Source organism: Botrytis sinoallii (assembly GCF_014898435.1).
Source record: "Botrytis sinoallii strain Bc 23 chromosome Unknown BSIN_001, whole genome shotgun sequence".
NCBI lineage: Eukaryota > Fungi > Ascomycota > Leotiomycetes > Helotiales > Sclerotiniaceae > Botrytis > Botrytis sinoallii.
The window spans coordinates 3,397,304-3,424,383 of NW_024066028.1; the positions used below are offsets into that span (position 1 = coordinate 3,397,304).

Here is a 27,080-nt window from a genome sequence, read left to right on the forward strand (position 1 = left end):
GCTAAGACCTACGGAGTCCATCGGGTAGGCTGTATGTAACCATAATGTATGCAAATAAGCCTTGGAACTTTCTTGGGAATCTCACCGTCATCATCCAATTCAACACGAACATCTTCAATATCTATTCTCCTCGTTACATATACGGGAAATTCTCCGTAGGAACTCGCCAACTGAAGTCTTGGCGTGATACCAGACCGATTGATAAATCCGGGGGGTGATTGTTGTTGTACGAATAGCCAATACAAACAGGCAGAAACCATTGTCATTTTCATCTTGTCAATGTGATTGTCACGGTATCTATCGAATATCTATCGATAAGAGAATCCCGCCAAGTTCGATGACAAAAGTGGACGTTACTCATTGCCGCATCTAAATAACCAGCTAAACTTCGGCTTCCTAGTCTCTTAGTGTATTTCTTGTTCCTAGATCCATCGATACGGGAACTAACATATCATTTCCTCTTGTAGAATAGAAAAGTTGAAGAAGAAGAAATTTTACAACTCAAATATTGAAGTCTCATTGAGTCACTGTGCAGTAGGTGATGTAAACAAATGACAACAGTGAACAATTGATATTCTCGGCTCCCTTACTTCAATCCTCAACCATCTAATTCATATCAATCAATCGATAAACCCATCCTATCACCATCTTGGCGAGAGCCTCAGATCAATTCGAAGCAGTATAAACGATCTTTGATACCGCTCGCAGGATAATCCTCGGTGAGCTCCGCAAGTCCCCGTTCATCCCATCCAACAGCGCCGCAAAAGATAAGCTCAACCACATCCCCCCATGTCATCATCCACACCTCCACCTGAAGAATTCAATCTCAATTAATAACCCAGTACATATCTTCCACCTTCCTTTTCAGTACTAGAAGTCACCAACGACGTTTGAATTCATGTCAAAAAAATCATCCGATTCCAAACCATGTTTCTGTCCTGGAGTTTTTGCTTCTACCAGTTACGAACAATGGGAGTGGGAGAGAGATTCGCTTTCTGCTCCAATTCTGATTCGTTAATTGTGCTATTCTCTCGATTTCTCAACATTCTTCTCGGATTCCAGTCTGCATTGAGGCTCATGCCAAGTGCACGGGAAAATAGTCAAATGCTCGTGATAAGAAAGTTTAACCAAGACGTATGACAGATCCTGTAATAATGATTGGGAAAAAATACCAGATCTAAACGATCGGAAATTCCTCGTGGTATCCGATTGAGACATTGAGACATTGAATTGGATGGAATGCCTATTCCTTCCCGAGACCAATCAATCAATATCAATAAATTATTAATGTGGATTCGATTTGTATACAGTATCACATTGGAAAAAGTTAAATCTGTTCCTTGGAAAAATCAATCACACATACAGTCATAATAAATTTCTTCTGTTCTCTTGAATTTAATAAATTACGATCATGATGACAAAAAAGTAACAATTCATCACGAGCTTGACAACCTTCGATCATTTTGAATTCTCCCAATTGTTCTCCCTCTGACGCTAATCATCATATCAAGATTCTTTGAGATGTCTTGAAATTCATTAGCAAAACTAGTTCTCCGTGTCCGGCACCTTCCTAGTTTCCCAGTCAACCTACAGGCGGAATTCATCGGTACAAACCGATAAGAAGTGGAGACTTATGTGCCGAGGAGGCGCGTAGATTCTCTTATCACGCCTCGCAACACCATTATCGCGATATCTGGCGATGGAATCATGATAATGTCATGAAAACGCTGGATGAAGACAATATCATTATAATTGTGAAGGCGGATGCCTCGGGATTCGGTACGTTCCTGAAGTACGTATCTACCTAATCCCTCACCGTCGAGTTTGACGACCAGAAATCGTGCCGAGGCGAAGTGAGTGTAAAGATAGGTACCGAATCATGGGAGGAGAGATCGTTAGCTCAATTGAGACTTGACTCTAGGAGCGTTGTCTCATGATTGATAGTGGGCTACTGCAGACCTCTGCGAAGACCTCGATGGTACTTCCTTTAGGCATTCTGCTGTTCCAAAACACCAGCTGGAGCTGTGCATATCTCTTCTCATCCAGAGATGTCTTGGGATCGCGATAGCAAATAGATGACGGGACGACCGTCTATATCCACTGGGATTGACCTGTGTGAGAGGAGGACGAAGTTTCTGGAGTGATTCGTGCCCATCACTTCATCACGCCGTCCTCATCGCATGCACTTCAAGCATGTGAAATGATCGACTGTCTGGTGGATCTGCCAATTACATTTTGAATCCTCTTTGTAACATACAGTATGAAGACGATTGATTGACTCATTCCTGATGTAAAGGTGTGCCTTTCTGATCCATAGCAGCAAGAATAGCAAACGAGATGTTAGAGACCTTCGCAACAGTCATGTGACAATTCTTGGCCGTTCAGTAGCCAAAAGGGATAAACCCGCAATCCTCTAGTCTGTTGCTATCATGCTATCTAATTTTGCAAGGCAAATCAACCACTTTGCGGGCTGTATATGTTGCTTATCGAAGTCACTTTCAAGGTCTGCTTCTCCCAAGGTTCCAACCACAGGGTACCAATGTCAATAACATCAATCATCAGACCAACTGGCCTGATGATTCTCGGATTGTAGACATTTCAGCCATTGGTCTAGATTCAAGGGCTTAGACGATGGCAGCACGACATTGTCTTTGGTCACCAATGTTCTTGCCTTGCATGAACAATGCTCGTCCCGGATTAAAATCCTAGGCGCTGATGAATATAGGGGCGAGGAATAAGTTCCCTCAGATTCAATGAGCTGTCGTTCACAGGAAGCCTTGATCAGGGGCGATACAAGGCACTTTCTTGGTCAAGTATCCAACTCAACACACGACAAAGGTAATTATGCCATCGTATCGTGGGAGCCTATACCAAGTACCATCCCTCTTTGTATAGACTCAGACGCGGCCTGAGCTAAACATAAGGCTTCCTCGAAGCTCAATTGTTTCAAAGTATCGAAATGTCATTTTCATTTTTACCTGCGGTCATGTAGACTATGCATCTCAATTAATCGTCAATGCGTGAATTTCGAATCTGTAACAAGAAGCATGACTGAGATATCACCCACGAGATTTGGACTGATGCAGGTACACGGCGGTGTGTTCGAAAGGTGTATACAAGAGTAAGTTCATACGAGTAGCGACATGCGCCGACCTTGACGCTAGCCGCGGAGAATTAAGGTCGCAAGTGGTCGAAGGATGGATGATTGTGGGGGCATCTTCGGGCGTTGTCGACATCAGATTGCCATCTAAGAGAATTAATTGTGAAGGTGTCACATATGTCTTTGGTAAAATCCAGATAATAGGATCAAGGAATATTAATGTAGTGAAAAAGAAACACTCTACTCATTGTAATAATGGCAACAATAACAAATCTCTCTACCTTATCTCGGTTACTTCTGAAAAATGCTCATCAAAGCCATGATATTATGTGTGCCATTTTGAGGTGATTGTGAGAGTGTATACCCCTCAGAAAATTTGTCTTCGTTCAACCTTGCTGATGCGAAATCTAGCATGAATCTGCAGAGATGATTTGGAGGCATACGTAAACTCGTGAACATACGCTTTCAAGGCCTATGCTAAGAGTACTTATGTTGTTTGTACGTTCATCAATTAACGCTCGAACTTTCGCAGTGCCATATGTGCCATAAGAAAGATATTTCAGAAAGGAAGCTTGCCTGTAGAATTCTTGTTAACAAATCAGCACAACGCCGTTTTGGGGGCAGTGAAGGAACCAATGCCAACCCCAACTCAACGTGGATGATCTGAATCTTTCTCAAAGAATTGAATATAATGTTGCGGCGCATCGTTTCTTCATATCACAAGCTTGCAAGCTGGGAATCGTCGAATGCCTCTCTAACTTTATCGGTGGCAAAAATAAGATGTGTGATTAGTGGCCCGAGAAGTAGACCAACATGAAGTTTTCCTTCGCAATGAGGATCCGAATTACTTAATTCGATGCTTCTGTAAGTCACCCAATGAAGTGGGGATATTCTTTGAGAGTCAAAGTATGAATTATAATGTGGTCCGTTTCATCTAACCTTGTTGTGTCAAAGTTACATATCGATCCTTCGACACATAGAAATAAATAGAAATGAATAGACAGATGTGTCAGAGTTATATGATGTTAAGGGAGCAAATCCCATCGAGCTTTGGCGTTGTAGATGCTAGTGCATGTCATCAGATCTGTAGGCCATTCGGGGGCCCTTTCCGATCCCGTTGAAGATGAGTTGATCCTTTAGATCCAAGGCTTAAAGTACCGAAGGCTAGTCAGATAGGATGAGGTCAAAATTGAGAAGTCTTGGAGATAAATCTCCTTGAAAGTGATTCGTAGGAATGAATTCTATGTGATCCTTTGACATTGAAAACAGGACAAGCACCTAAGCCCCAGAAGGGTAAGGCTAAGCATGGTCTGACACTATGGTCCCTTTCTGATTAGCAATTCTCCCAATGGCTCGACGGTTAATATCCAGAGAGCATGCAGGTACTGCATGACAGGAGAATGCCCATCATTCTCATGCAACTAATTGATAATCTCGTTTTTAACAAGGATGTTGATTGGGGCGCAGTTCCGCAGTACACATAAGCAGCTGCATACCCCAACATCGAACTGCGCAGAGACCAGATGTTCGTTCCTAGTAGTTAAAATAAGACCCGTACGGCACTCTTGAGGATCAATTAAATTTTATTGAGGGGGCACGTACCATGGAATGTCTCGGAAGGATAATGGTAAGGATCTAAAGAGATTTAATTTGGATTATTCCTCGCATTTGCTGGCGATTGGATCTTCTCAAAGGTTCGGCATGCATAATATAATGTAGATAAAAGTGGTGGTGGTGATGTTGGAGTTGTTTGAAATATCATGCACCTGTCATTGCGAATTGCATGCAAACTATGCAAAGAAACATGAAGAAGAAACCTCCCCGAACAAATTTGAGCAAAGTAAGCATACTATGCCATCTCGTTGCATTCTACTATAAAGAATATTCGCCCCCAAGATGGATGACAGTTGAAACACGGGAGAGCGGCGTCTAAAGTAAAACAGATGAGAAAATCTGCGATTGGTCACCCAAGAAAAACTATTCTGGAAGAGATAAAAACAAACTGCCCAAGATATATTTGTATGCTAATCATCCAACTGTTGGTGAATCATTCGTAATTGAAGCATTTTCAGATGAAACAGATATATGTTATGAGTAGTATTTTGAAGAAAATAGTTCTCTCATATACAGATAGGCGCCGCTTGCAACAGTGCAAAAAGACAATGGAGTGCTCTGGTCCATTGAAATGTTTCAATCACATTCTTTGACTTTATACTTGTAGATACCGGAACGTTAAAATTGTACTGCCGCGCATGATGATACCATTACCGGACTCTTCCCGAGTATATCCCACAAGCTCAAGGGACGCTTGTCAGCGTGAGGATATTACGCTGGTCTGTGTGAGTCGGAGCCCTTGTAAAGAATTGGCACAAGCGTTGGATATTCACCGACGGGGTGAGGCAAGAGGAAACCCCAGGTAGAGCGGCTGTTGGCACAGACGACTATCGACTGCATGTGGGAAAGAAAAGTATGAAGCAATCTCTTCATTGCTCTCACCGGGGTGTTGCGGTTGTTGAGATTTCTTCATCTTGTTGTGTTGGAAGATAGTAGGTCCGCACTCCACTCAATGTTGGATGTACGACCTCATGAAGATTTTTTTGTGGTCATGGCCATGGCTATGGGGATGAACATTGGACTTTTACGTTGCTTCGAAGATAAACACTGCCTAATGGATTGAGGTCTTCAATGGCCTTTGTCCGGTCGGATTGTTTGTTGTTTGTTGAAGCATAGCAACAGTGCCTGTCAAACTGCATACCGCTTATCGCCATTAGGCGCCCTTGCAGAATCCCTTTTGATAAGACCTGGGATGAAGATATCGAGATTAGATAAACCTAGATGATCTCGGGCATCTGTGAGGACCTCGGGATACCTGGGTACTTTGGTAGATTCCCGAGCAGAGAAATCAAGGTGGAGGCATGTCACAAGGGGGGTAAATTGTGACAGGGTATAAAGAATAGATGTTTGGATGATAGAAGCCGAGAAGGAGCGGGTAGAGATGGGATGAGTTGATTTCCCATCTGTGCACTTGTGCATATGCATATCGTGTAGATCAGTGTCAATGCTGTCTTGGAAGCAGAGATCCTAGTAAGTGAAAGAGATTCGTCCGAAATATTTTGCATTTCTTAAATTAGTCATCCAATCGTTTTTACCAGGCAAGTAAGGAATCGAATAGCAACGTTCTTCCTGATTTGGAGTAGGAGGGAAAAGGGAAAGGAAGAGGAAGAAGCTCCAACCAACAGAGGCCCAAATATCACCACCAGTTAGACCTTTTCACGTGATGTCTAAAAGTTCAACTAATTCCATTACGGCATTCTCGTAATACCATTTACGCAAGAGTTACTACCTCGGTAGACGATGTACAGTGTCTATCTTGTCGAGGTAGTCTAGTCTAGACATATCATTTTACACGCGCGCATCAAATAAACGTCTCTTTTCTTTCTTCTAATCCATATAGTCTTTCAAATATACCTTCTTTTCATCTTTACCTACCATTTTCAACATCTTCAATTCGTTACGAAACAGGATCGTTATGATATGTTTCATCATCATCTAATCTACCAAGATCTAACTATCTTTAAAGGCATTCTTAAAAAATCTCATACACAGCCCTTGTAAATTTAATATACCCTGCACTGGCCCTTTTCTGTCATCCCCCCCTGTACAGATCTCTCCCGTTTGATTCTATTTTCGGTACGCGAACGCCTCATCCGCAGCTTACTTGTTGACGCCCACATAATTTACGCGCCCATCAGATATGTCTCCAAAATTCGAGATGAGACTACCGCCCAATGTCCTTAGAAGAGACCGGTATTCTTCTGTTGACCAATACAATCATCCCTTGTTCGTATCCCCTCGAGTTTTGGAGACTTAATAGTCTATCCGCGGCTACTGTAGTTGATCCTGGTAACAGAATTTCGTGCATTTGCCAAAGTTTGAAGGCCCAGGAAGTCGGGGTCGGATTTATCATGATGATATCTAAAATCGGACCCATCTTGTTTCATCATTTAGTTGAGGTCTCATTTTTGGACGTTCGGCGTTAATGAGGCTATAGACACCACCCAAATGGCCCCCAGCGTTATTTCTTCCAACACATAATCGAGCTGGTCAATTCTGTATTATAAAGGTCGGTCGCCGGTACACTGGCTAAGACCTTTCGTCCTCATTCAGCATCAACATCATCTTTTGGCTTCTACGAATTTCCTATTGTCAACTCGCTTTAGATTTCAATTCTCATATCTGACTCCATTCGTTTTCGTGTCAAGTATTTCCTACGTTTCCTGCCGGCTGGTCTGCAAGTTTCTTTTACATCTAATACTTAATTGACTCGTCAATTGTTTCGACCCCTGGTTACTACCAAGTAGTACCGATCTTTCATAAACCCGTCTTCCTAGAATGCCAAAGGAACAGCGTTCATTCAAAGCTATGGATTACTATCGATCACCACCTCTCACCTCTAACAACCTCGTATATCCACCTATCAACTCTCGACCCATGGCCACACCATACTATGAACCACTGCAACACAGCTACCAGAATATGTCCAGCTATGCAACAGGAGGTCCTGTACAACAACCTCCTTTACCACTTCCAACTCAACATTATGTCCAGAGTAGTCCAATGCCACCTTCAATTCGACCTTCATCTGGAGCATGGACACCTATTGATGATCGAACTTTGATAGCAGCACGGAAACAGGGATTGAATTGGCAACCTATCCAGGCAACTTATTTTCCAAACAAATCGGCCAACGCCTGTCGAAAGCGCCATGAACGTTTGATGGAACGAAAGTCTAGTGATGATTGGGATAACGTTAAATCCGAGACCCTTGCGAAGCATTATATGGATATGCGCAAAGAGATTTGGTCCGAACTGGCTGCCGCTACTGGGGAGAAATGGACTGTTGTGGAGCAAAAGGTATGTGTTCAAATGAATATACTTGAGATTTATACTAACATGAAGAAGTGTATGTCAACTGGTCTCAAAAATATGCAAACATCTGCGCGAGCTTATGCTCGCCGCGAACGTATGATGGAAGCAGGAGGACAAACTGGAAATGCAACATACTCGGACCACAATGATTATGAAGTTCATGAAGACAGCGGGATTAGCATCAATCTCGACGGCGATTATGATCGGGATAATGGCTCAGAAGCTTCTACTAATGACCCGCTTAATCAACAACATTACTCATATGCACCACAAGTTCTCTCGGATGGCCGACCGGATGGATATCCACAGACAGACCGTAATGATGGCTACCCACAATCGGACCGCAACGACGGCTACCCACAAACCGACCGAAGTCCATACCACCAAGATAACCGAGCGTCATTTCACTCTCGTTTACCTTCTATGGATATGGGTATCGATGCTATCATTAATCAACCATCTGGGCTTTAGTAGCTTGTCTCTATCCTGTGAATTTAATTTCGAATCGTTTCTATAATCTATCGGAGAAATAAGGGTCGGTACTATGGGGGTCAAATTTCTTAAGCTATCTTTGGAAAATGATACCAGGCGTAATTGATTTTTTTTTCAACCATGAGGAGGAGAATTATGAGCATCCGGCGTTAGAGAGGGGAGTTTTTCAAAATGCACTTAGTTACAAGTGCTTCACACAATCATTTCAAAGTTGGGGTGGATTTCATTTGTTGGTTGGGTTTTGCGACATGAATATGACCTTTACGTATCTATCTTATCATGTCGTTGGGAATGGAGTAATTGGAAAGGTTTGGGATTTGCATGGTGGAAGTGGACAGGTTTGGTGGAATCCTGTATTATTAGATACAGATTAATACCACCAGAAGGCTATTGAGTCTTCATAAAAGATTAAATATGAACACTATTTATCTTAATTTTTTGTTTTCTATTGCTGCATATTGTTTGAACTTCATCAGAAATTGATTGACTAGTGGGGCTAGCCACCGGTTTTATCTCATTTAACTAAGAAGTTCTACATCATCCCAATATTCATGAATATGAAATATTTTGAGAGAGACAAGTTTGTTTGTAGTTGGCAGTTGTCTGATAGTACTTAGGTACCTAGTAGGTATATACATTCCTTCTCAATAGCCTCAACCCCACACCTAATCCTCGACCCACGGCCGCGCTACCAAACCTTGATTCAATAACCTTGGCCGTTAAATATGAAAGTCTAGAGCCAAATTTTGAGGGTGCCGAGTAGTGCTCAAAAGTGGAACTCATTGTTTGGCTAACATAGGTACGTATATTTTACTTCGATTGGGGTCCATGTCTGAGGATATTCAATGAATAACATTTCCCCGTCACTTGAAGGTAACATCTTGTGGTCTTCTAAGAAATGACATCACATCAAAATCTAGGCTCAAAGTATCCTGGAGCTATACCCAAATGCAGATATCTCCACGTACCTAGGTATCTAAAATGGAAAATTCTCAACATCTCATTGAGATGTTCAAAACCTCATCCCTAATCCCATGTACACGGCATACCATCATCCACTCCTCCAACCAACCAACTCAAATGTCACCCCGCTTCTATATCTAACCCAGAATCCGGGTTTTATCGCAATCTCGACATCCATCCTCGCGATCCTTTCGCTTCAAGGATTCCCCACATTTTCACCGAATCACATCTGGCTACTCGTAAAATATCCATGCTTCGATCTCTTCCTTTCGCTTGTATCTTGGTAGGAGTTTAGGATTTTGGATGTTGAAGATGGGTATCGAAAATCGCATATCTAGGTTGGTGATGCCGAGGCTTAAATCGTTTATAGGATGCATGATTTTTAGTTGGGTTACACTGCAAGTGCGAGTACTTCTAGTGCGAGTACTTCTAGTGCTATATGAATTTTGCTCCTCTGATTGTATTTGCCGTCTATTGTAATGTTTTTAACAACGGAGTCCAAGTCTGAGTCGAATTTTGGAACAGAAATAATAGCGAGTGCCGACCACCCTGCTCCTCTTCTTTTAGCTTTGTAAAGTAAGCAATGCAGTGGTATGAAAACTAGAAGCAATTTTGTCTAGAGCAAATAACTAAGTCATCAAGTGTATTTACGAACTATAAGTCGAACCAAGCATCAGGTCAACGCGGATCAGACCTCTCTTCAATACCTATCTCGCTAATCTCGCAACTAGCAGTTCCAGAAAACGCCAAGAACAATTCGAGAGTAAGACAACATTCGCATCAAATCACTTCCTCTGGCTCAACTCACAGATAGGTCCTCACAAATCCAACATAATTATCTGTCAGTTATACTTTCAAGGCGACTATCCATCGCAATGCAAACCGTCTGTTCCTCTTGTCCATACCTCAGCGACAAAAGTACTATACATCCACGCTGCCTATATCTCTCTCCACAGACAATCCACACATGACATAACATCGAGTTGCGATTACTCAAGGCACCCTGAGAAACAAGACCTCCCAGAAATTTTCCTTAGTCCCAACCATACGCACAGATCTATCTAGCCCACCCATATAACTGACCCGCACGTACCCCGCACTGGCGCTTATCCCACCTTCATCTCTAACCTCCCCGAATTTAACTGTTCATCCCTTCTCTTCAATTTCTTTGGTCCCTTGTACAAAAGTTATCCGCCATTTATTTCAGCCTCGAGAGCCCATTTTCATCCTTATTTTCGAGTTAGGATTTTCACTATACACCGGGAGGATTCTATACCCGCATTAGTTATCATCAATACCTCAATACAATTTTTTTATGGGACAAGTAATCCTGTCACAGCGTCCAAAGAAAGATAGTTTCGGCAGATGATTGAATAACCTTGTCGATACCCACCTTAGAAACAAATATCATTATTCTGGTAAAGATATTCTCAAAAGAAATTTCATTGCTTGGAGACTTTCAAAGGCAACAGCTTTTCCTAAAATAAGTGGAGTGATAAGGATGACATGGTAGATCTATATGATATGCTCCAGGAAGACCATAATTATCTATCATTCGAGATTCAAGCATCAACGAGTCAGAAGCTGCTTGTGGGCTCAGTCATTTCGCCTTGGCTCTAAGGTGCTATGCTATTTTTCAACAATTGTTTTATCCCCTCAAGATGCTTGCGTAATGCTTCCAATCCGCCTCTTCGACTTTCAGATTCGCCCGACTCCTGTTGCCGAAATGCAAACTTTACAATGCCGACCATCTCTTCGCTACTGAACAAGCCACCCGAAACAAAGTCATCCGGCCCGATCTCGCCAGGATATATCCAGTATTCACGTGGTAAGCCCAGAAGTCTTTCGATCTGTTCGAAAAGGCTGGTTATAATTTGGATGAGAATAGTCGCCTGAAGATTACCGGATTCTGGAAAGTCAGCATTTGGGTAAACCAAAATGGGCCTCATCTTGTGCCGAAGTGCGTGACTTACGTAATAGAAAGCTACAAAAGCTAAGCCCAGGAAGGGGGCAGAGAGAGGGGTCATCACTGTCCGAGATCTCTGTCAGAAAGCCATGTATGCGTGAGAATAGAACTTCATGAAGCCGCAGTAAATGCATATGGCATGTAAGAATGAGGATTGAAGTTGCGAAATCATACTTTGAGTACGTTCGCGAATCAGATTTTGATAGGGCGGAGTGTATCGACGAGGAAGAACTGTCTACGGGCGAGGATGTGCTGCTTGCATCAGTTCCGGATAGAGTATTTGCATAGTCTTTATTACTCTTTTGGAAATTAGGTCTTGTGGTGTTTGATGTAGGATTTGAACTCAGTACAGTACCAGTAGACGATCGAGGGGAGCTGGCTGAATGTCGACCAGACGAGCCTGCCAGCAGACAAAGAGCTTGCAAGAAATCTCTTGTACCGTTTAAAATGTCGTCCAACCTCGTTCTTGGGGACTTTGTCTCATTAATAGGCTCAACTAGCATCTCTACGATTGCAGTTGGGGTGTCTTTATCAATTCAAGAAAGCAGCGAAACAAGATCCAAATTAGTCTTGGCTAACCGCTGGACAATAGTCTCCTCTTCATTCTTGTCAATAGATATGCTACCTGCAACCTGTCCTTCGGGGCTTTCGCAAGAAGTGTTGTTTTCAGATATCGTAGCTAATGTTTTGTGACTGCTGCATTCGAGATTTTGTAAATTAGATGTCGAAGTGGAAGACGTCGTTCGGGGTGAAAGTATCAATGATGGCGGAGGTCGAGAGGGAAGATCTCCTGTATATGTCGGTGCTTGTGACGGATAACCCTCAGTTGAGCTACTTGTACCTGAGTTACCAGATAAATGAAAGGTCTGATCCGTTTCATCTGGAAGTATGAGACCGGAAAATAAAGAATCCTCGGCTGCCCAATTCATATCATTCATTGTGTCTGAGAAGTCTGTAGGATACATTGGCACAGGTAATGATGTTTGAGTCGATTCGAATATATTCATCAGCCCTGTTTGTCCAAAGGATCCTGAAGGACTTGCTGTTTCCGTGACAATAGCTGTATCTATCACCGCTTGCTGAGTATTGGCTTGTGACTGCATTTGGAGCTGCGCAGCATTATTGTATCGCCGCTTTCGCACTGACTTTTGCACTCTTGCCTTTTCCCCTATGCTTCTTGTAGAAGCAAAGGCAGTGTCTCCCACATAGCTACGTCCACGGAAGACAGGGCTCGTGCGACATTCAGCATCTGTACGGAAGCATCGATCGCAGTTTTGCTGGTCAGTCTGTTCGCGAATGCATCGCAGCTTTTGACCACAGCAACGATCGCACGCAAATCTTCGAGGAGAAACTCCACACGCAATCATATCCATCACTCTCGGAGCCCTATGAACAGATTTTTAAAGCTAGAAAGAAAATATGGGTAGTTTGAACAAAAGAAGATCCAACATGAGTTGATTAAAACAAGATGCAGTCATGCGGGATGAAGACCCGTACTAGCGCCTGCGCCACTTAGCAGGGGAGAAATCGTACAACTAGATTCTTTACAAATTTCTGTATGCCTCCAAAGCTTTTATATCACTCGTTCTTTTTGGATATCTGAACAAATGATAGGCTTTTTTATAAAAGTAAACTTTACACTACGTAACCCAACACTCTTATCTATTTCAATTACAAAATCCATTTTTCACTACTCGATAGCTAGAATCGCCCTCATTCTCAGAATCTAGTTACCACCAGTGTTGGTAAATTTTCTCCAACTGTTGGGATTACAGGATCATCCATCTATCCGTTTGTATGCGACTTATGCGGCGCAGTTGGAAAATCATTTGCCTACAATCTACCGAGAATCACATGACCATCCAAATTCACGTTCCCTCATTCTCATTGGAGCGTTCACCGGGCTTAGATACATGCATGCAATGGGCAGATTGAGTGCTCTAACCGCTCGAGTCTCCAGATTGAGTGGGGGTTTTAATTGGTCTTCTTGCTGCTCCTGGAGTTTCTTTGTGTTGCAATAATCAGCACAGTTAAAGGTAGATACCGATACCGAGTTATGTTGCCCTCTGAAACCATTGTTTCAAACAGCTACTAGAATCATTCGCTGCTCTATGATGGTCTATATAGATTAAGCTCATGGATATGGTGGTGGCTGAAAGCTTTTGAGGTCTCAGATCCCGTATATTTACAAGAATAACCCTACTGCTCATTTAGACAACTTGATGACAAGTATGAAAATCTATAATAAATCACTTATTAATATCTTACTAATTAAGTGTCACGAGAGAATATGCCTATATAAACCCAATTAGCTTAATGCTATCGGTGATATCACTTTTAGCGTGATAGTTATGAGCCCGGTATGCGTTTATAGCGCAGTGGCATAATTCTTCACTTTACCGTACTCTCTTGTAGTGGTTTTTCGTGGGCCCACTTATAAGAGGGTATTTCAACAGACCCACATTAGTCATCTGATCTTGGCCTATTGGAGCTAATGTGAGGACCCTGCTCTGTTGCCCCACTATCTCCGCTCAGCCTATTAGATGTATCCAGAGAGAACCTAATACTAGTTGTATCCAATCAAAAGAGAACCTAGATTTGGCATCACATGGAGATAGGAAGAGATTTGTGCATTTATGACTCAATGAGGCTAGTACGGAGATTACTGCCTACAACCAGCTAGTCAGCAATCTCGGGGGTGTGTCACGAGAGAATATGCCTATATAAACCCAATTAGCTTAATGCTATCGGTGATATCACTTTTAGCGTGATATTAAGAGATATCTTGATGAATAATCTATGTATAATATGATTTTATGTTATAAAATTATATTATCATATAGTTATATAATAGTATTTTTTTATCAAATTGATTTATAATGGAACGGAATAGAATGGAAGCATATGGAAAACTGTTGATAAAACAGATCAAATTAATTGGTATAGTTTCTTTTTATGATGCAATATAATTCTATAAGATACAGTTTAAATCGATCTTATTTATAAGTATGGAAACTACTAGAATTTCATTATAAATTATATAAACCTAGGATATTCTTTAAAGAAAACCTAAGAAAAAGCAAGCAATTTCACCTTAATTCAGCCTAGCTCTTATAAATTGACTTCAATTCAATTCTTATATCATATATTCGATTCGTCCCTAAGCTCAAACTTACTAGATCCTCTACTATTATAATAATAATAATTATTCTTATTATTATAAAAGCTGACCTCTAAGAGGTTATGAGCCCGGCTAGCTCAAACTAGCTTAAAAAGGGAATTAGCTTGATTTAAGGCTTTATATCATATATATACAGCTATTGAGCTGTCGAATATTTCATTCAGCTGTCGAAAATCATCATTTCGATTCGATTCAATCGAATTTATATCGAAATTCGCCTATAAATAGACCCTGAGGCCTGCGTCCCTGAAGCTAAACCTAATTGAGCGAATAAAATTAGGTCCCTAGACGATATATCTATACTATACGCTACCCAAAGCGGGTGATATATCAATATTCTTCATACCATGGTGCCCTAGCTTATTTAGTCTTTATTTTATATAGAATAAGATAAAGAGCTAATTTAAGAGGTGGCTGGTCTATTCGATCCTCGAGACTAAAATCTATATTAAATCGATTTATTCATCAAATCCATTCAAATACAAAACTAGCTATATATGTAGACTAGTACCAATCCAGTCTATAAGTCCAATTAGCCTATAACAAAAAGGGCTTAAAATGACTTCTAGTATCAGTTTTAAATCTGATCTTTTAAAAGATAGATCTAATTACATTGAATGGATTAACAAAGCTACGCTGTTTCTTGAAATAAATGGCTTTATGTCATATATCGATGGTACAGAAACGCCACCAAACAAAAATCTATATATAGACGAATTAGGACAGCCACTTTCATCTGAATTAGCAATCAGATATAACGAAAAGCTTTCAGAGTATCAAGAAAATGAAAGAAGGGCATTAGAAGCTATCAAATCCATAATTAGCTTCGAATTAGTCGAAAGATTCAAGGATAAAACTTCGGCTAAAGGCCTATGGGACTCCATTATTAAGATTTTTGGAGAGTCTTCCATCGAATCAATGGGAAGATACCTAAATAGGCTAATAGAATCTAATTATACTAGCTCTAAGGGAATGGACGAATATACTAATTCGATCCAATCATCGTATAGTTACCTAAAATCGATGAAATTCGAAGTTCCTGAAGCTTTTATAGTATGGTTTCTTCTTAGAGGCCTACCTAGCTCTTTCGATAGCTTCGCTTCTCGAAAATACGAAGAACTAGCTAAAAACACAGCTAGTATTGATCTGGATAAGCTCTTTTCCGAGCTAATATCCGAAGAGGCTAGAATGCGATCTAAAATCGATCTATATGCGAATAAGACTAGATTCAAAAAAGTTCCTTATTGCAATCACTGCTCTAAAAAGGGGCATTTGGAGTCTAAATGCTTTACAAAATACCCTGAATTGAAATCCAATAAAGGGCATAATAGAAAACAATCTAATTCGAAATCTAATAATGATTCGAATAATTAGTCGAATAAACCCATCTCTAGCAATCAAATAATGGCTGTAGACCATTATATAGATTCAGTCAATCAATCTCGTGGATCCAAATATAAATTTGTATTAGAATCAGCGATACAATTCCCTCAGGCATTGACAAACGTGAAAGACAGTGACGATTCGGGAAACACTCAATCAAAAAATAATAAATCCCATTTTCTGTATGACTGCGCACATAATCCATCGATATGATTAATTTACAACTAATCTTGACCACACTATCTCTCGTAAGTGTTTTCGTTGTCGATGATATTCCGGCAGTAAAAGATAGTACCAAACGCATGAGCGGAGCTTGATAGTTGAATAATTCTACAATTTCTTTCCAGGCTAGAGTCTAATCCAACACTTACCCAGGTATGCATTGAAGTATATCCAAGCGAGTCCTGCACGCCATACATCTAGATTCCAAGTTTATCGCGCAACTCGCTGACCTGAGCTCGCTTGAAAAGTCTCAAGATCTGTAGTAAACTAGCTAGACCGTTCCAAGGTTGAGAAAATAACTGTGACGGAGTTCCGAAGAAGATAATTACCAGTTGTAGTAATTCGGCACCGAAAACCGAGTAACAATTAGTTTTCGGCGTCGGGATCAAATGGAGAAAAACAAGATGTCGAGCAAATAATAGCAAATATATGGTCGATATATTTTTAGTATATTAATATTATTTCTCTTGTCTATGAATTCACGATTAATATTTGAAGAAAAGAGGGTTCAACTTCATGACCTAGTTCGCCTTGGTTAGATAACTTTGCAATACTAGCAGCACTCGCCAAAACCGCACCATTCATCTTCACATCGCAAAAGTTAATAACTCATGGCGATCCATGATTTTATAGATACCTTTCGGGCGAACTTTTCTCTATGGCTCTTGGTGTCCGTCGTAATTGTATGTCAATTTTCACATCCAATCGTAACCTAACACAATCTCAATAATAATACACTTTCAGTTGCTCCTCTATTCGCTTATTCGTGGCATTTATAATCTATAATTCCATCCACTTTCCCAATACCCAGGTCCCAAGCTAGCGGCAGTCTCCAATATTTGGTACGCATACAATTGGTAAGATCCTGATCCTTTTGTAGCATGCGTTAGAATTCTAACGAACTCAAGGCTCACCAGAAAATGGCCGTGGAAGATCGAAGAAGTGTTGAAACAATATGGTGGGAAATACAAATTCGGATCTTCTTCTCTTTGACCCAGCTGTTGATTGTTCATAGGCGACGTTGTTCGTATTGCCCCGAATGAGCTTGTATTTCTTATACCACAAGCGGGAAAGGGTGAATATTGACGACTTCGATGACAATAGTGGCAGTCAGCTAACATAACATTTCCAGATATACACGCAACGCATGTGAAACATCTCGAAACTTTTGTCAAAACAGACTTCGAAGATCTAGGAGAAGATGGAGGAATTTCCTTCGAGATCGATCCAGTCAAGCACCGCGATGTAGCCAGAAGACTTTCTCCCGCATTCAGCGCTAGAAATGCTAAAGCTAAGGAAGCGGTTTTGCATAAATATATTGACTTATTTGTTGATAAGATGAAAGCAATGGAAGATGAGGAGGGTGTTGAGCTGCGTCAGTGGGCACATTGGTTGACTATGGATGTCTTTGCGGATATGACATATAATCGTCAAATGAACCAAATGAAAAATGGTATGTAGTATTTCCAACCACTATGCTCCGTTAATCTAACATATCCATTATTAACAGAGAAGAGTTCTCTTCTATTGAATGCTGTGATCAAAGTCAACCTATTTTTGACGATCCAAGCAGTATCCAAAAAATTCCCTCTCCTCGGTTCACTTCTGTACTTATTCGTTCTACCATCCTTCTGGCTCACCATGCCACGGGTTTTGAAGATCAACAGCCAAGAAGTCCATTCACGAATTGAACGCAGGGGAAAGACGGAACACCTGGATTACTGTGAACAACTTATCCCAAGAGATGCGCCAGCTCCTAGAGATCAGAAGCAAATCAATTACTTGGAGCAAATAGCGGGTCAATTGCTAATGGCAGGCTGGGAACTAATGTCAAATCAATTCTATTCCTCAATTTTCTTCCTACTAAATGAACCGAGTGCCTACAAATCACTTGTCAACGAAATCCGGAGCAATGTCAAAAATTATTATAAGATCACTCCTGATTCAGTAGCGAATATGAAACACTTACATAATTGCTTATAAGAAACTTTTCACATCCATTAGAATATTTATGATGGTCTTCCGCGCATGAGTCCCGGGGCCATCGTCGATAGCAACTACATTCCGCGCGGAGTAAGTAACTCTTCACATCCAATTTATTAACCCTTTACTTATCTATCATTCCCAGGACATCTGCCAAATCAGCCACTTTGCACCAGCACGCAGCTCACGCTACTTTTCGGATCCACTCGAGTTTCGTCCACAGCGATGGCTTCCATCCAACCACCCAAAATACAATAATAAATATCAAAATGATAATCTCAAGGCTTTTCTACCCTTCAATCAAGGTCCCAGAATGTGTCCAGCCTGTGCAATTGCATGGACGCAGATGAAATTATATCTTGCGAAGGTCTTGTGGGCGTTTGATTTAGAAGCAGTGCCAGGGCAAGATTTATCTTTTGATCGAGATTTCTCTGTTTATACTATGTGGAATAAACCAAAGATTTGGGTTAGATTTTTACCGGTGAAGAGTGAAGAGTGAAGAAGGACAACGAGTCGAGCATGTCATATTATCCATACGTCAAACAATGTAGTTACAGATAATCTGTTCTTGTGCATCTCGGCGCCTCCTGGAGAGGCAAACTCAAAGTCCCGCACACTACAGAGAATTTCAAAGATTTTGCATGGACTTTTAAATGACATTTTACTTTCACAAAAAACGTGATCTTAAGTATGAAACTTGTGCTATGTCTTCGAATGTTCTGAAATATGAATCTTGTGTCAAATCCATAGTCGTTGTGTGTCCTAATCGAATTGTGTTCTATCAAACATAAAACTTTCCAGGCAAGTCTGCTACACAGTAAGTCATGAACAGAATACAAAAAGAAAAACATCAAGTGGTCACTTCGCTCATTAAGATCACAACGATCACCAACATACATGAACCCGTCTCAATCAATCCACTCAACCAGGCATTCGGAGTTTCGGAACTCCGAAACGCAATCTCAGAGGCGCGGCTCGCAATATCCTCAAAGACCACCTATAAATGCCGGTCATTAAGCCCCAATATTCTGCTCAAAGTAGGCAAGAACATCCGTTGCCATCCAGCATTCTTAATTTGCAAACAATGAACCACACGAGCGATTCCGTTCACATCACAGCACACACAACCGTAACCATCGAATCAGTGCTTCCTTCCTCCCCATCATCTTTTCTCAATGTACCTCCATCACCCCCACCCGACTTTGCACGTGGATACAAATTCTGGTGTATCGTCATCGGTATCAGTGTTACCAATCTCCTCGGCGCCCTCGAGAACACAGTCGTCTCGACCGCTGCCCCTGTAATCTTATCCTATTTGCAGATGGGCCAGAATTTCATCTGGATCACGAATGCTTTCTTCGTGTGCAGTTCAGCCTTCCAGCCTTTGTTTGGGCAGTTGTGCAATATATTTGGAAGAAGCTGGATCGCCATACTCATTGTCGCCATTTTTATACTTGGGAGTGGGATATGTGGTGGCGCTCGTAATGGCACCATGTTGGTCGCTGGCCGGGCAGTGCAGGGCATGGGGAGTGAAAAAATTCGTGCTGGATACCGCGAAGCATTAAAGCGTGTGTGGCAGATCGCTAGGGTCTTTGCCGGACTAGCTTGCGTGTTAGTTTTGCTAGAGAAGGAAATACCGCTGACCACAAGTCTAGAAACAGAATATGGATTGAAGGAATCTTTGAGAAAGCCTCAAGAACGAAAAGATATCGAGAGAAATTAGAATTGATAATTTTACGAATTCCTTTTGGACACTGTGCTCAAGTTGTCGGGAAACTGATTGTGTGATCATAAGAGGGCATAGTATGAGCTAGGCTGGCGATTCTTTACATATAGATTTAATGATCAAGAACGATTACAACCATCATATATCTATGAACCAAGTTGATATCAACACAAAAAATGACAGCCCAAGCTTAAGAAACCTTATTAACCGTATCACCCTACCAAGTACAATAAAACGCCGTCTGATAAATCTTGTTTTCAAAATGCATCACATTACCAATGAGTGTCATGATCTCCAATAATTGAGGTGACTCCCCAGTGACTTGAGAGAGGCTTCTGTAGAGACCCTGACATCAAACTTACAGGTCATATTCATTCTTCTAAACATAATACAACCCACAGAATCTCAAACAAGACTAAAAAAAGCTACATCCTCAACCCACCCCTCACCCATTTCCCCCACCAATTAACCTTACACCATCACCTATCCATCACCTATCCATCACAAACCAAACAGAAAACACAACCCCTCAACCTCTCCATGTACGCAAAAAGAAAGAGGGCAGCTATACAGCCGATCGAAATCTCAACACGATATTCTCGAGCCCGCGAGAAACCCATCAATCCATCATATCGAGGTTTCTGCAAATGGTTTTTACATCCCTACCTCGGTACTCATTTTTTTTCTTCTTCACTACGATTTGCGTAATGAATATGAGAGTAAGATGATGTATGTCCCCATCTTTGTACGAATATCAAACAATAAGCTCTTTGGCATTAGAGAAGGACTACGAGAGGGGGATCTGTGAGAAAGGGAAAGCATTCCGTCCCTTCCTCATTGGACAAAAGACCGGGAATGAAAAGAAGACGAAGAAGAATAGAAATAGAAAAGAAATATTTTGGATTCTCCAATCTATTTTTAGTTCTATAAGAAAAGGGGTTATTTCATTCCATCATTCCGTCATTGTTCGCCCCCGTCCCCTCCCCTTTTCTCCTCGCTTTTCTTCTTCAATTCCCCTATCCAATTATCGCTACACCTCTACATCGCGTATTCTCAATCTCCCCAACCCCCCAAATACCCTACCTCGACAACGATCGGTCAATTCAGAACAATATAATCCCGGTACGGTTAAAAGTAAAATCTTACTTCTGCTGCAGCCAAATTGTTTCGCCAACATAGAGCTAATTTCAAACGAATCAATGGACTTCCACTTGTATTTCACAATCACACGTATTGCGCAAAAAGATACGGTTTCGCAGTTAATTCCAGTTTTTTATTCACTAATTTGGAACCACTAAAAACTAAAAACTTCCCAAAAAAACCCTGTCAGGGGTTGACAAATTACAAACGCCAGTGAAAGTCAATCCCAGATACCACGCTCCATAGATTCCCATTAAATTATATTTAACCTTAAGCTTAAGCGGCGGCGGCAACTTGAGCTGGAGCGACACCAACACGCTCCTTCGACAAGATGTCTACAAGAAGAGGATTTGGTCTGTTGTCCTTGCCGGCTGGGTAGACAGCTTGGTTCTTCTTGTAACGTTGAACGTTCTCAATGTACATATCGAAGAGGTAAGAGGAATCCATTGGTCCTCCCTTGGCCTCAGGATGGAATTGCGTGGAGAAAATTGGACGGGTCTTGTGAATCATACCTATAATCTGTTAGCTAGTGTTCAAGAAAGGATTTTGGAAAATATTTACCTTCGTTGGATCCATCGTTCAAGTTGACGAAGTACTCCTTGAAATCGGATGGGAGAGTAGTCATATCAACGGCATAACCGTGGTTTTGACTGGTAATATGACATTGACCGGTGGTCAAATCAAGAGCTGGGATGTTGTGGGCACGGTTTCCGTACTTGAGCTTGATGGTGCGGGCACCAGCTGCAAGAGCAAGCAATTGATGTCCAAGGCAGATACCGAAGACTGGTAGTTGGGATGACTCCATTAATCTGGCCAAATGGTAGACGGTCTCTTGACAATGAGTTGGGTCACCAGGTCCGTTAGAGATAAAGACACCATCGAAATGGTGGGCAACCTTGTGAATTGGGAAATCGTAAGGGAAGACAGTAACGCTTGCGCCACGGCTGACCAAACTTCTGAGAATGTTCTCCTTAACACCGCAATCGATAACTGCGACGTGCATATCTCCATGGGCAGAGCTAACGTGGAATGGGGCCTTGGTGCTGACTTTTTTGACCAAGTTGATTTGTTCAGGATCAACGAAAGCCTCATCTTGATCGGCATCATATTCTTCTCCAATGGTGATTCGAGCCAAGGAAGAACCCTCCTCTCTCAAGTAGGTGACAATAGCTCTGGTATCAACACCAGAAATGGCTGGTACACCCTCACGGGCACACCAATCACTCAAACTTTCCACAGCGGTCCAATGACTGTACTTCTCTGCATAATCTGCAACAACTACACCAACACATTGAATGTTTGGTGACTCGAAATATTTCAGAAGTCCGTGCTCATCTCTGGCAGATGATGGAACACCATAGTTTCCGATCAGAGGTTGAGTGAAGACAAGAATTTGTCCACGGTAAGAGGGATCGGTCATGGATTCAGGGTAACCAACGAGGGATGTTGTGAACACGGCTTCACCAGAGATGTTGGATTTTGCGCCAAAAGATTTGCCGTGGAAGACTGGGCCATCCTGTCAAAGATCGTCAACTCAGAAATTTCTTCACAGGTCAACCGATGTAACATACCCTGATTGTGAATGTAGCTCGGTCATGGGAGATTGGAGTAGCACGAGGACGGGTGTATGGCATGGCACGACCAGCACTTCCTTCAACAGTAGCTAGGAATCTAGCTTGTTGTGCAACTCTTTGGATGCCATAGCCGGTTGGCTTAAAAGCTGCAGGCTTTACGAATCGGGAGAACATGATTGTAGTTGTTTGTGTGTGTATAATTTAGTAGGCGGTAGGTTTGAGAAAGCTATTTCAGTTGACTGAAGCTTTCCAGATGTGATCTAGGAGACGGTTGTTAGAATTTTGGCCATGGTAAGTATTCGTTGGGAGGGGTCATGGATAGGGTTATGTGCGAACCTGAGATATAATCCTACAAGAACATGTTGTTAGTCAAATCGCTCTTAGATGATCAAGTTGCTGTAGACATTTTGATTGATGAAGAGTCATATCTTATGGAAAAGAATAGTAGAAGGTCTGGCTTCCAAATTCAAGCCCAAAGATAAGAGAATTGAGAATTGAGAATTCATGACGTTTGACTCATCCACATCATCATTCACATCAATTACATCCAGAAGACAAAGAAATAGAACATACCTGAGAAGTAAAAACTGACGAGCGACCACTCATACGCGCGACTTTTCTATTCGTATCTGATAGATCAGTAGAAGAAAGAGTTTTGAAGATGTTGAGATGTAAATGTTCAGAAGGAATTGAGTGAAGTGGGAAGTTTAATAATTGTGGAGTTGTATTTTGGTGTGACAGATGGATAGTACAAAGTCAAAAAGATTCATCAAGTGGAAAAAAGGTTGAATGCCGCTTTGTTCTTTTTGGTAATGAAGCTAATGCTGTGTTGGAATTATGTGATTGGTCAATTGTGTGGGTTTGTACTCATCGAAAAAAGGAAAAAAAAAAGAAGTGAAGATAGAAAAAGTTAAGCGAATCGTGATGGGAGTGATGGAAGTGAAGGAAGAGAAGGAAAGATTAGAAAGCCGATGACGGACTCAATAGTATGAAATGCTAAAAAGTGGTAGAAGAACCAATGAAGGACGCTAGAAGCTTCAATTATAAAACGCAATTCGATTTCTTAATACTTTGACCCCAAGCTGGAATTGACCAATGAGATGATGGATATCACATCTTATCTTTCCCTTTCTTGGTTTTTTTGACAATCACATTGCAACAACGTAGATCCAGGAGAATGGATGTTAAAAGCAGCTTCCCGTTTATACCGAATAGAGCTTCAACATTTCCTAGGTAAGAGACCTCGGATTGCATGAACATCAATCTGTACGGAATAGGTGTGCAGTATGTACGGATTGAGTATTATCTATAGCTAGGTAGGCAGGTAGATACCGACGACCTATTGATCATCGATAGCAAAGTTCTCTACAGTATTGTGCTTTATCCTTCCTCTCAGTAATATGTGAAATAAAGCCAATCCTCATCATGATTCGGAAAGACCATATCAGAAAATTCTACTTCATCATCCATCCATCCAATTGCGTAAACAAACCCTTCCACACATCCATATTTTCACACAAACTCTGTAGATCTATCAACAATAACATGCAGTGCAGCCCCGAGAAAATTTGCAAAATCTTTACACTTTGGGCCCCATCTCATTCCACCACCCATTCATTGCTGAGCTGTCGGGTACTACTCCATTCAAGGAAATCAGGGGCTGAGAAAAAGAGAACCCCGCCATGTGGCTGGGCGGAGAGAGCAAAACGAATTAGGTCATGCGAATTACCAAATTCTTCGTTTCTCGGGCATTTCTTGAACAACAACGTACAGCATGTACTCCCTATGTATCCGAGAAACATTAATCTGCCGAGGAGAAATACTGCACTACCAAGAGTATGTACGTAGGTATGTATAGCAGTAGTACAACATTGATATTATCTCAAGCACCCAACTAATCATAGGTACTAGGTATTGAGAGTCACTTCGAGTATTTTCTATCATTACAATCAAATCATCTTACAAATCGACGGGCAACAGCCCTTCTCATCTTCGGTGAAACTCTCTAGTTATGTATAGAGAACTTCACCTGTTAAAATCTTACTTCTCCTTTGCTTCTCAGTAACGTCTATCTTGATCTCGGGGGGGTCCTCTGTAGCTGTCATAAGATCCTCTATCATAGCCTCTATCGTAGCCTCGATCACCTCCCCTACCTCCATGTCCATACCCGCGACCACCGCCCCCACCTCTACCTTGGTAACGTCCTGGACGCTGATTTCTCGGTCCCCGATGACCAGATGGAGGTCTGATACCCGAGAAGATTTCTTTTCCACGATCAACAAATCTGTCATGATCTTCAAATGTATATCTGTTGATGTCTTGTCCAGTATGACGTAAAGTATCCTTAGTGGTAATGGCCGCAATCGCATCTAGTCGCCTATTAACCAATTCTTCTGATGCTGGCTGCCAGTACAGCGTTGGTTGTGTTGTAGTGGATTTAAAAAGCTCTGACAAGTTCCGCATAGGCGCAGCTCTTGGGCCACTGAAGCTCCTAGGTCCAGATGGTGCTCCTTCGATGCCCCTTGATGGCCCTGTCGGTGCGGAAAATGGAATTGATTGCTTTCTGGCAGACATCACTTGAGGATCCCCCGTAGCTTCCTGCAAGACAGCAGTAACTTGACGATCACCGTCATTTTCTATCTCCTCATAGACTACCTCCCACTTTTTTGTATTCCGCCCAGGGCCGGATGCTTGTTCTTGATCGATCCATTCTTTAATTTTTTCGTCTGGTATAAAATCAACCCACAATGCTTTGCGATTTGGCTCATCAGGCCAGACACGATCGTGCATTACGCTGCGAACTCTGGCTGCGGCAGAGAGCGTTTTGAATTGAACGAGCGCATGAGTGCGGACGCGGTCGATGTGAAAATGTAAAATCGCATCTGGATCTGGATCACTGCCAGGTGGAGTAGCCAAAGTTGTGAGATAATCATGAAGTCGAGGTTCTTGAAGTGGTCGAACGAAGTTACGGATATATAGAGCTGAAGTTGCAGGATGAATAGCGGGAGGAATCGGATTGTATGATCCTTCATCCTCTATAGGCTCTTGCGAATAATGTCGCATTTCTGTATCATCATTCGACTTCTGTGGAGAGGAGAATAAATTTTTGAATCTCGAATCGCGTGGCCGTGAGACTTCTGGTGAAGCTGTCACGAGTTCACCACGAGGCTGAGGTTCCTCGATATCGATGTCCATTTTATTAGCTTCTTCCGCATCTGTATTTGGGATTGCCTGTTCGACTATTACTTCTTCTTTGGAGTCATCGACAATCATAGGTCCATCTTCACCCATTGTCACCTCCTTCGATTCAACGTTGACTTCGCCCGTGTCAACCGCATTATGTTTCTCCACCCATTCCGCATCCTCATTGGAAGTCGCAACTTCTTCGATACTGTCGCTTGGTCGAGCTCGTTTTCGAGAAATATCGGTGGCTGTAGGCGCCGGACTTTGCGATCTGCGTTTTCTCTTTTGTCGATCTTCAATTGCTTCTCGCGGTTCCACGGATAGCTCAGCAGAGCGATTACCCTCAGGTTGTTCGGGTGGCTGAGATGTAGCTTGCGACGGAGGCAGAGAGAACTCTGTCGTATCTATCGGTTGTGCGGGCTGAATATTCTCCTCCTCCTTTGTTTCATTTGAGGGGAGTTGATTATCATCTGTAGCCGAAGTTGATGTAGTCGCCGCCTCCTTCAAATCGACAGGCTCAATAGTCGGACTCGTTTGTTGCTCTGCGACAATTTCAGGAGGTGATGTTTGCAATTCACTATTTTCAGGAATTGTGTTTTCTTGCGATTCTTCTGTGTTGTCAGGTCTGGGCTCTGTGCCAGTCTCGAAAGATGTTTGTGTGGGTGAAATTGTATCTGGAGATGTCGCAGACTCTGGGTTTATTTTGCTCGCATCATCCTGAACTGTCATGTCACTTTCCGACTCATTTTCGTTCTCTGCAGATATAAGTCGAGCGACAAGAGCAGGTTTGAGACCGGTTTGTGGAAGGCCTCGTTTCTTCAACTCTGCCTTCAGGTCAACGACCTTCAATTTATTCCAATCAGTCATTGTAAATGGTGTGAAAGTCAACTTAATAAATGCGCATTTCTAGAAAAGTCAATTGAAAATTGATTGATAGTAAAATCAGGTAGTAAAATGGTTTTATGTAATTGTGATCTTGATGGGATACTTTTCTTTCTTCAATTCGTCGTAGGATTAGAAATTGTGTCCTGCAAACAATTTATCAAAGCCTGGAATCAAATTCAACGCGTCAGGATCACGTCTGATCCTTGAAAAAAGTTACGGAACCATCCGAACTATGCCACATGGATGAGGTCGATTACCTAAGCTGAACAGGTAGTTTTGCCTTGATATCCAGGCTTTCAGATCTTGGCCACTTTTCGTTTCTCGTCTTTCGTCTTGAGATTATAATTCAACTG

General features: G+C 41.8%; 7 protein-coding genes across 7 annotated transcripts; 3 read left to right on the plus strand and 4 right to left on the minus strand.

Annotated features, from left to right (window-relative positions):
• The first annotated feature begins 6,863 nt into the window (after positions 1-6,863).
• EAF02_000749 (uncharacterized protein) lies at positions 6,864-8,951 on the plus strand. Its single transcript, XM_038896797.1, has 2 exons — positions 6,864-8,014; positions 8,060-8,951. Exons 1-2 carry the CDS (start codon positions 7,493-7,495, stop codon positions 8,498-8,500), a joined length of 963 nt encoding a protein of 320 aa, XP_038763656.1. The 5' UTR covers positions 6,864-7,492; the 3' UTR covers positions 8,501-8,951.
• Positions 8,952-10,922: 1,971 nt separating this feature from the next.
• On the minus strand, positions 10,923-11,953 carry EAF02_000750 (uncharacterized protein; the record flags this gene model as incomplete). The annotated part of the gene is made up of 2 exons (XM_038896798.1): positions 10,923-11,393; positions 11,458-11,953. 2 exons carry the CDS (start codon positions 11,951-11,953, stop codon positions 11,101-11,103), a joined length of 789 nt encoding a protein of 262 aa, XP_038763657.1. The 3' UTR covers positions 10,923-11,100.
• Positions 11,954-11,986: 33 nt separating this feature from the next.
• On the minus strand, positions 11,987-12,823 carry EAF02_000751 (uncharacterized protein; the record flags this gene model as incomplete). The annotated part of the gene is made up of 1 exon (XM_038896799.1): positions 11,987-12,823. The coding sequence occupies one exon, from the start codon at positions 12,821-12,823 to the stop codon at positions 11,987-11,989; it is 837 nt and encodes a 278-aa protein (XP_038763658.1).
• A 4,071-nt stretch (positions 12,824-16,894) lies between these two features.
• EAF02_000752 (uncharacterized protein) lies at positions 16,895-18,718 on the plus strand (the record flags this gene model as incomplete). The annotated part of the gene is made up of 8 exons (XM_038896800.1): positions 16,895-16,919; positions 17,048-17,093; positions 17,145-17,194; positions 17,252-17,311; positions 17,369-17,689; positions 17,747-18,150; positions 18,241-18,309; positions 18,365-18,718. The coding sequence occupies 8 exons, from the start codon at positions 16,895-16,897 to the stop codon at positions 18,716-18,718; spliced, it is 1,329 nt and encodes a 442-aa protein (XP_038763659.1).
• A 585-nt stretch (positions 18,719-19,303) lies between these two features.
• EAF02_000753 (uncharacterized protein) lies at positions 19,304-19,942 on the plus strand (the record flags this gene model as incomplete). Its single annotated transcript, XM_038896801.1, has 1 exon — positions 19,304-19,942. One exon carries the CDS (start codon positions 19,304-19,306, stop codon positions 19,940-19,942), a length of 639 nt encoding a protein of 212 aa, XP_038763660.1.
• A 1,419-nt stretch (positions 19,943-21,361) lies between these two features.
• EAF02_000754 (uncharacterized protein) lies at positions 21,362-22,833 on the minus strand (the record flags this gene model as incomplete). Its single annotated transcript, XM_038896802.1, has 3 exons — positions 21,362-21,597; positions 21,647-22,601; positions 22,657-22,833. The coding sequence occupies 3 exons, from the start codon at positions 22,831-22,833 to the stop codon at positions 21,362-21,364; spliced, it is 1,368 nt and encodes a 455-aa protein (XP_038763661.1).
• A 1,884-nt stretch (positions 22,834-24,717) lies between these two features.
• EAF02_000755 (uncharacterized protein) lies at positions 24,718-26,709 on the minus strand (the record flags this gene model as incomplete). The annotated part of the gene is made up of 1 exon (XM_038896803.1): positions 24,718-26,709. One exon carries the CDS (start codon positions 26,707-26,709, stop codon positions 24,718-24,720), a length of 1,992 nt encoding a protein of 663 aa, XP_038763662.1.
• Between the last annotated feature and the right edge of the window lie 371 nt (positions 26,710-27,080).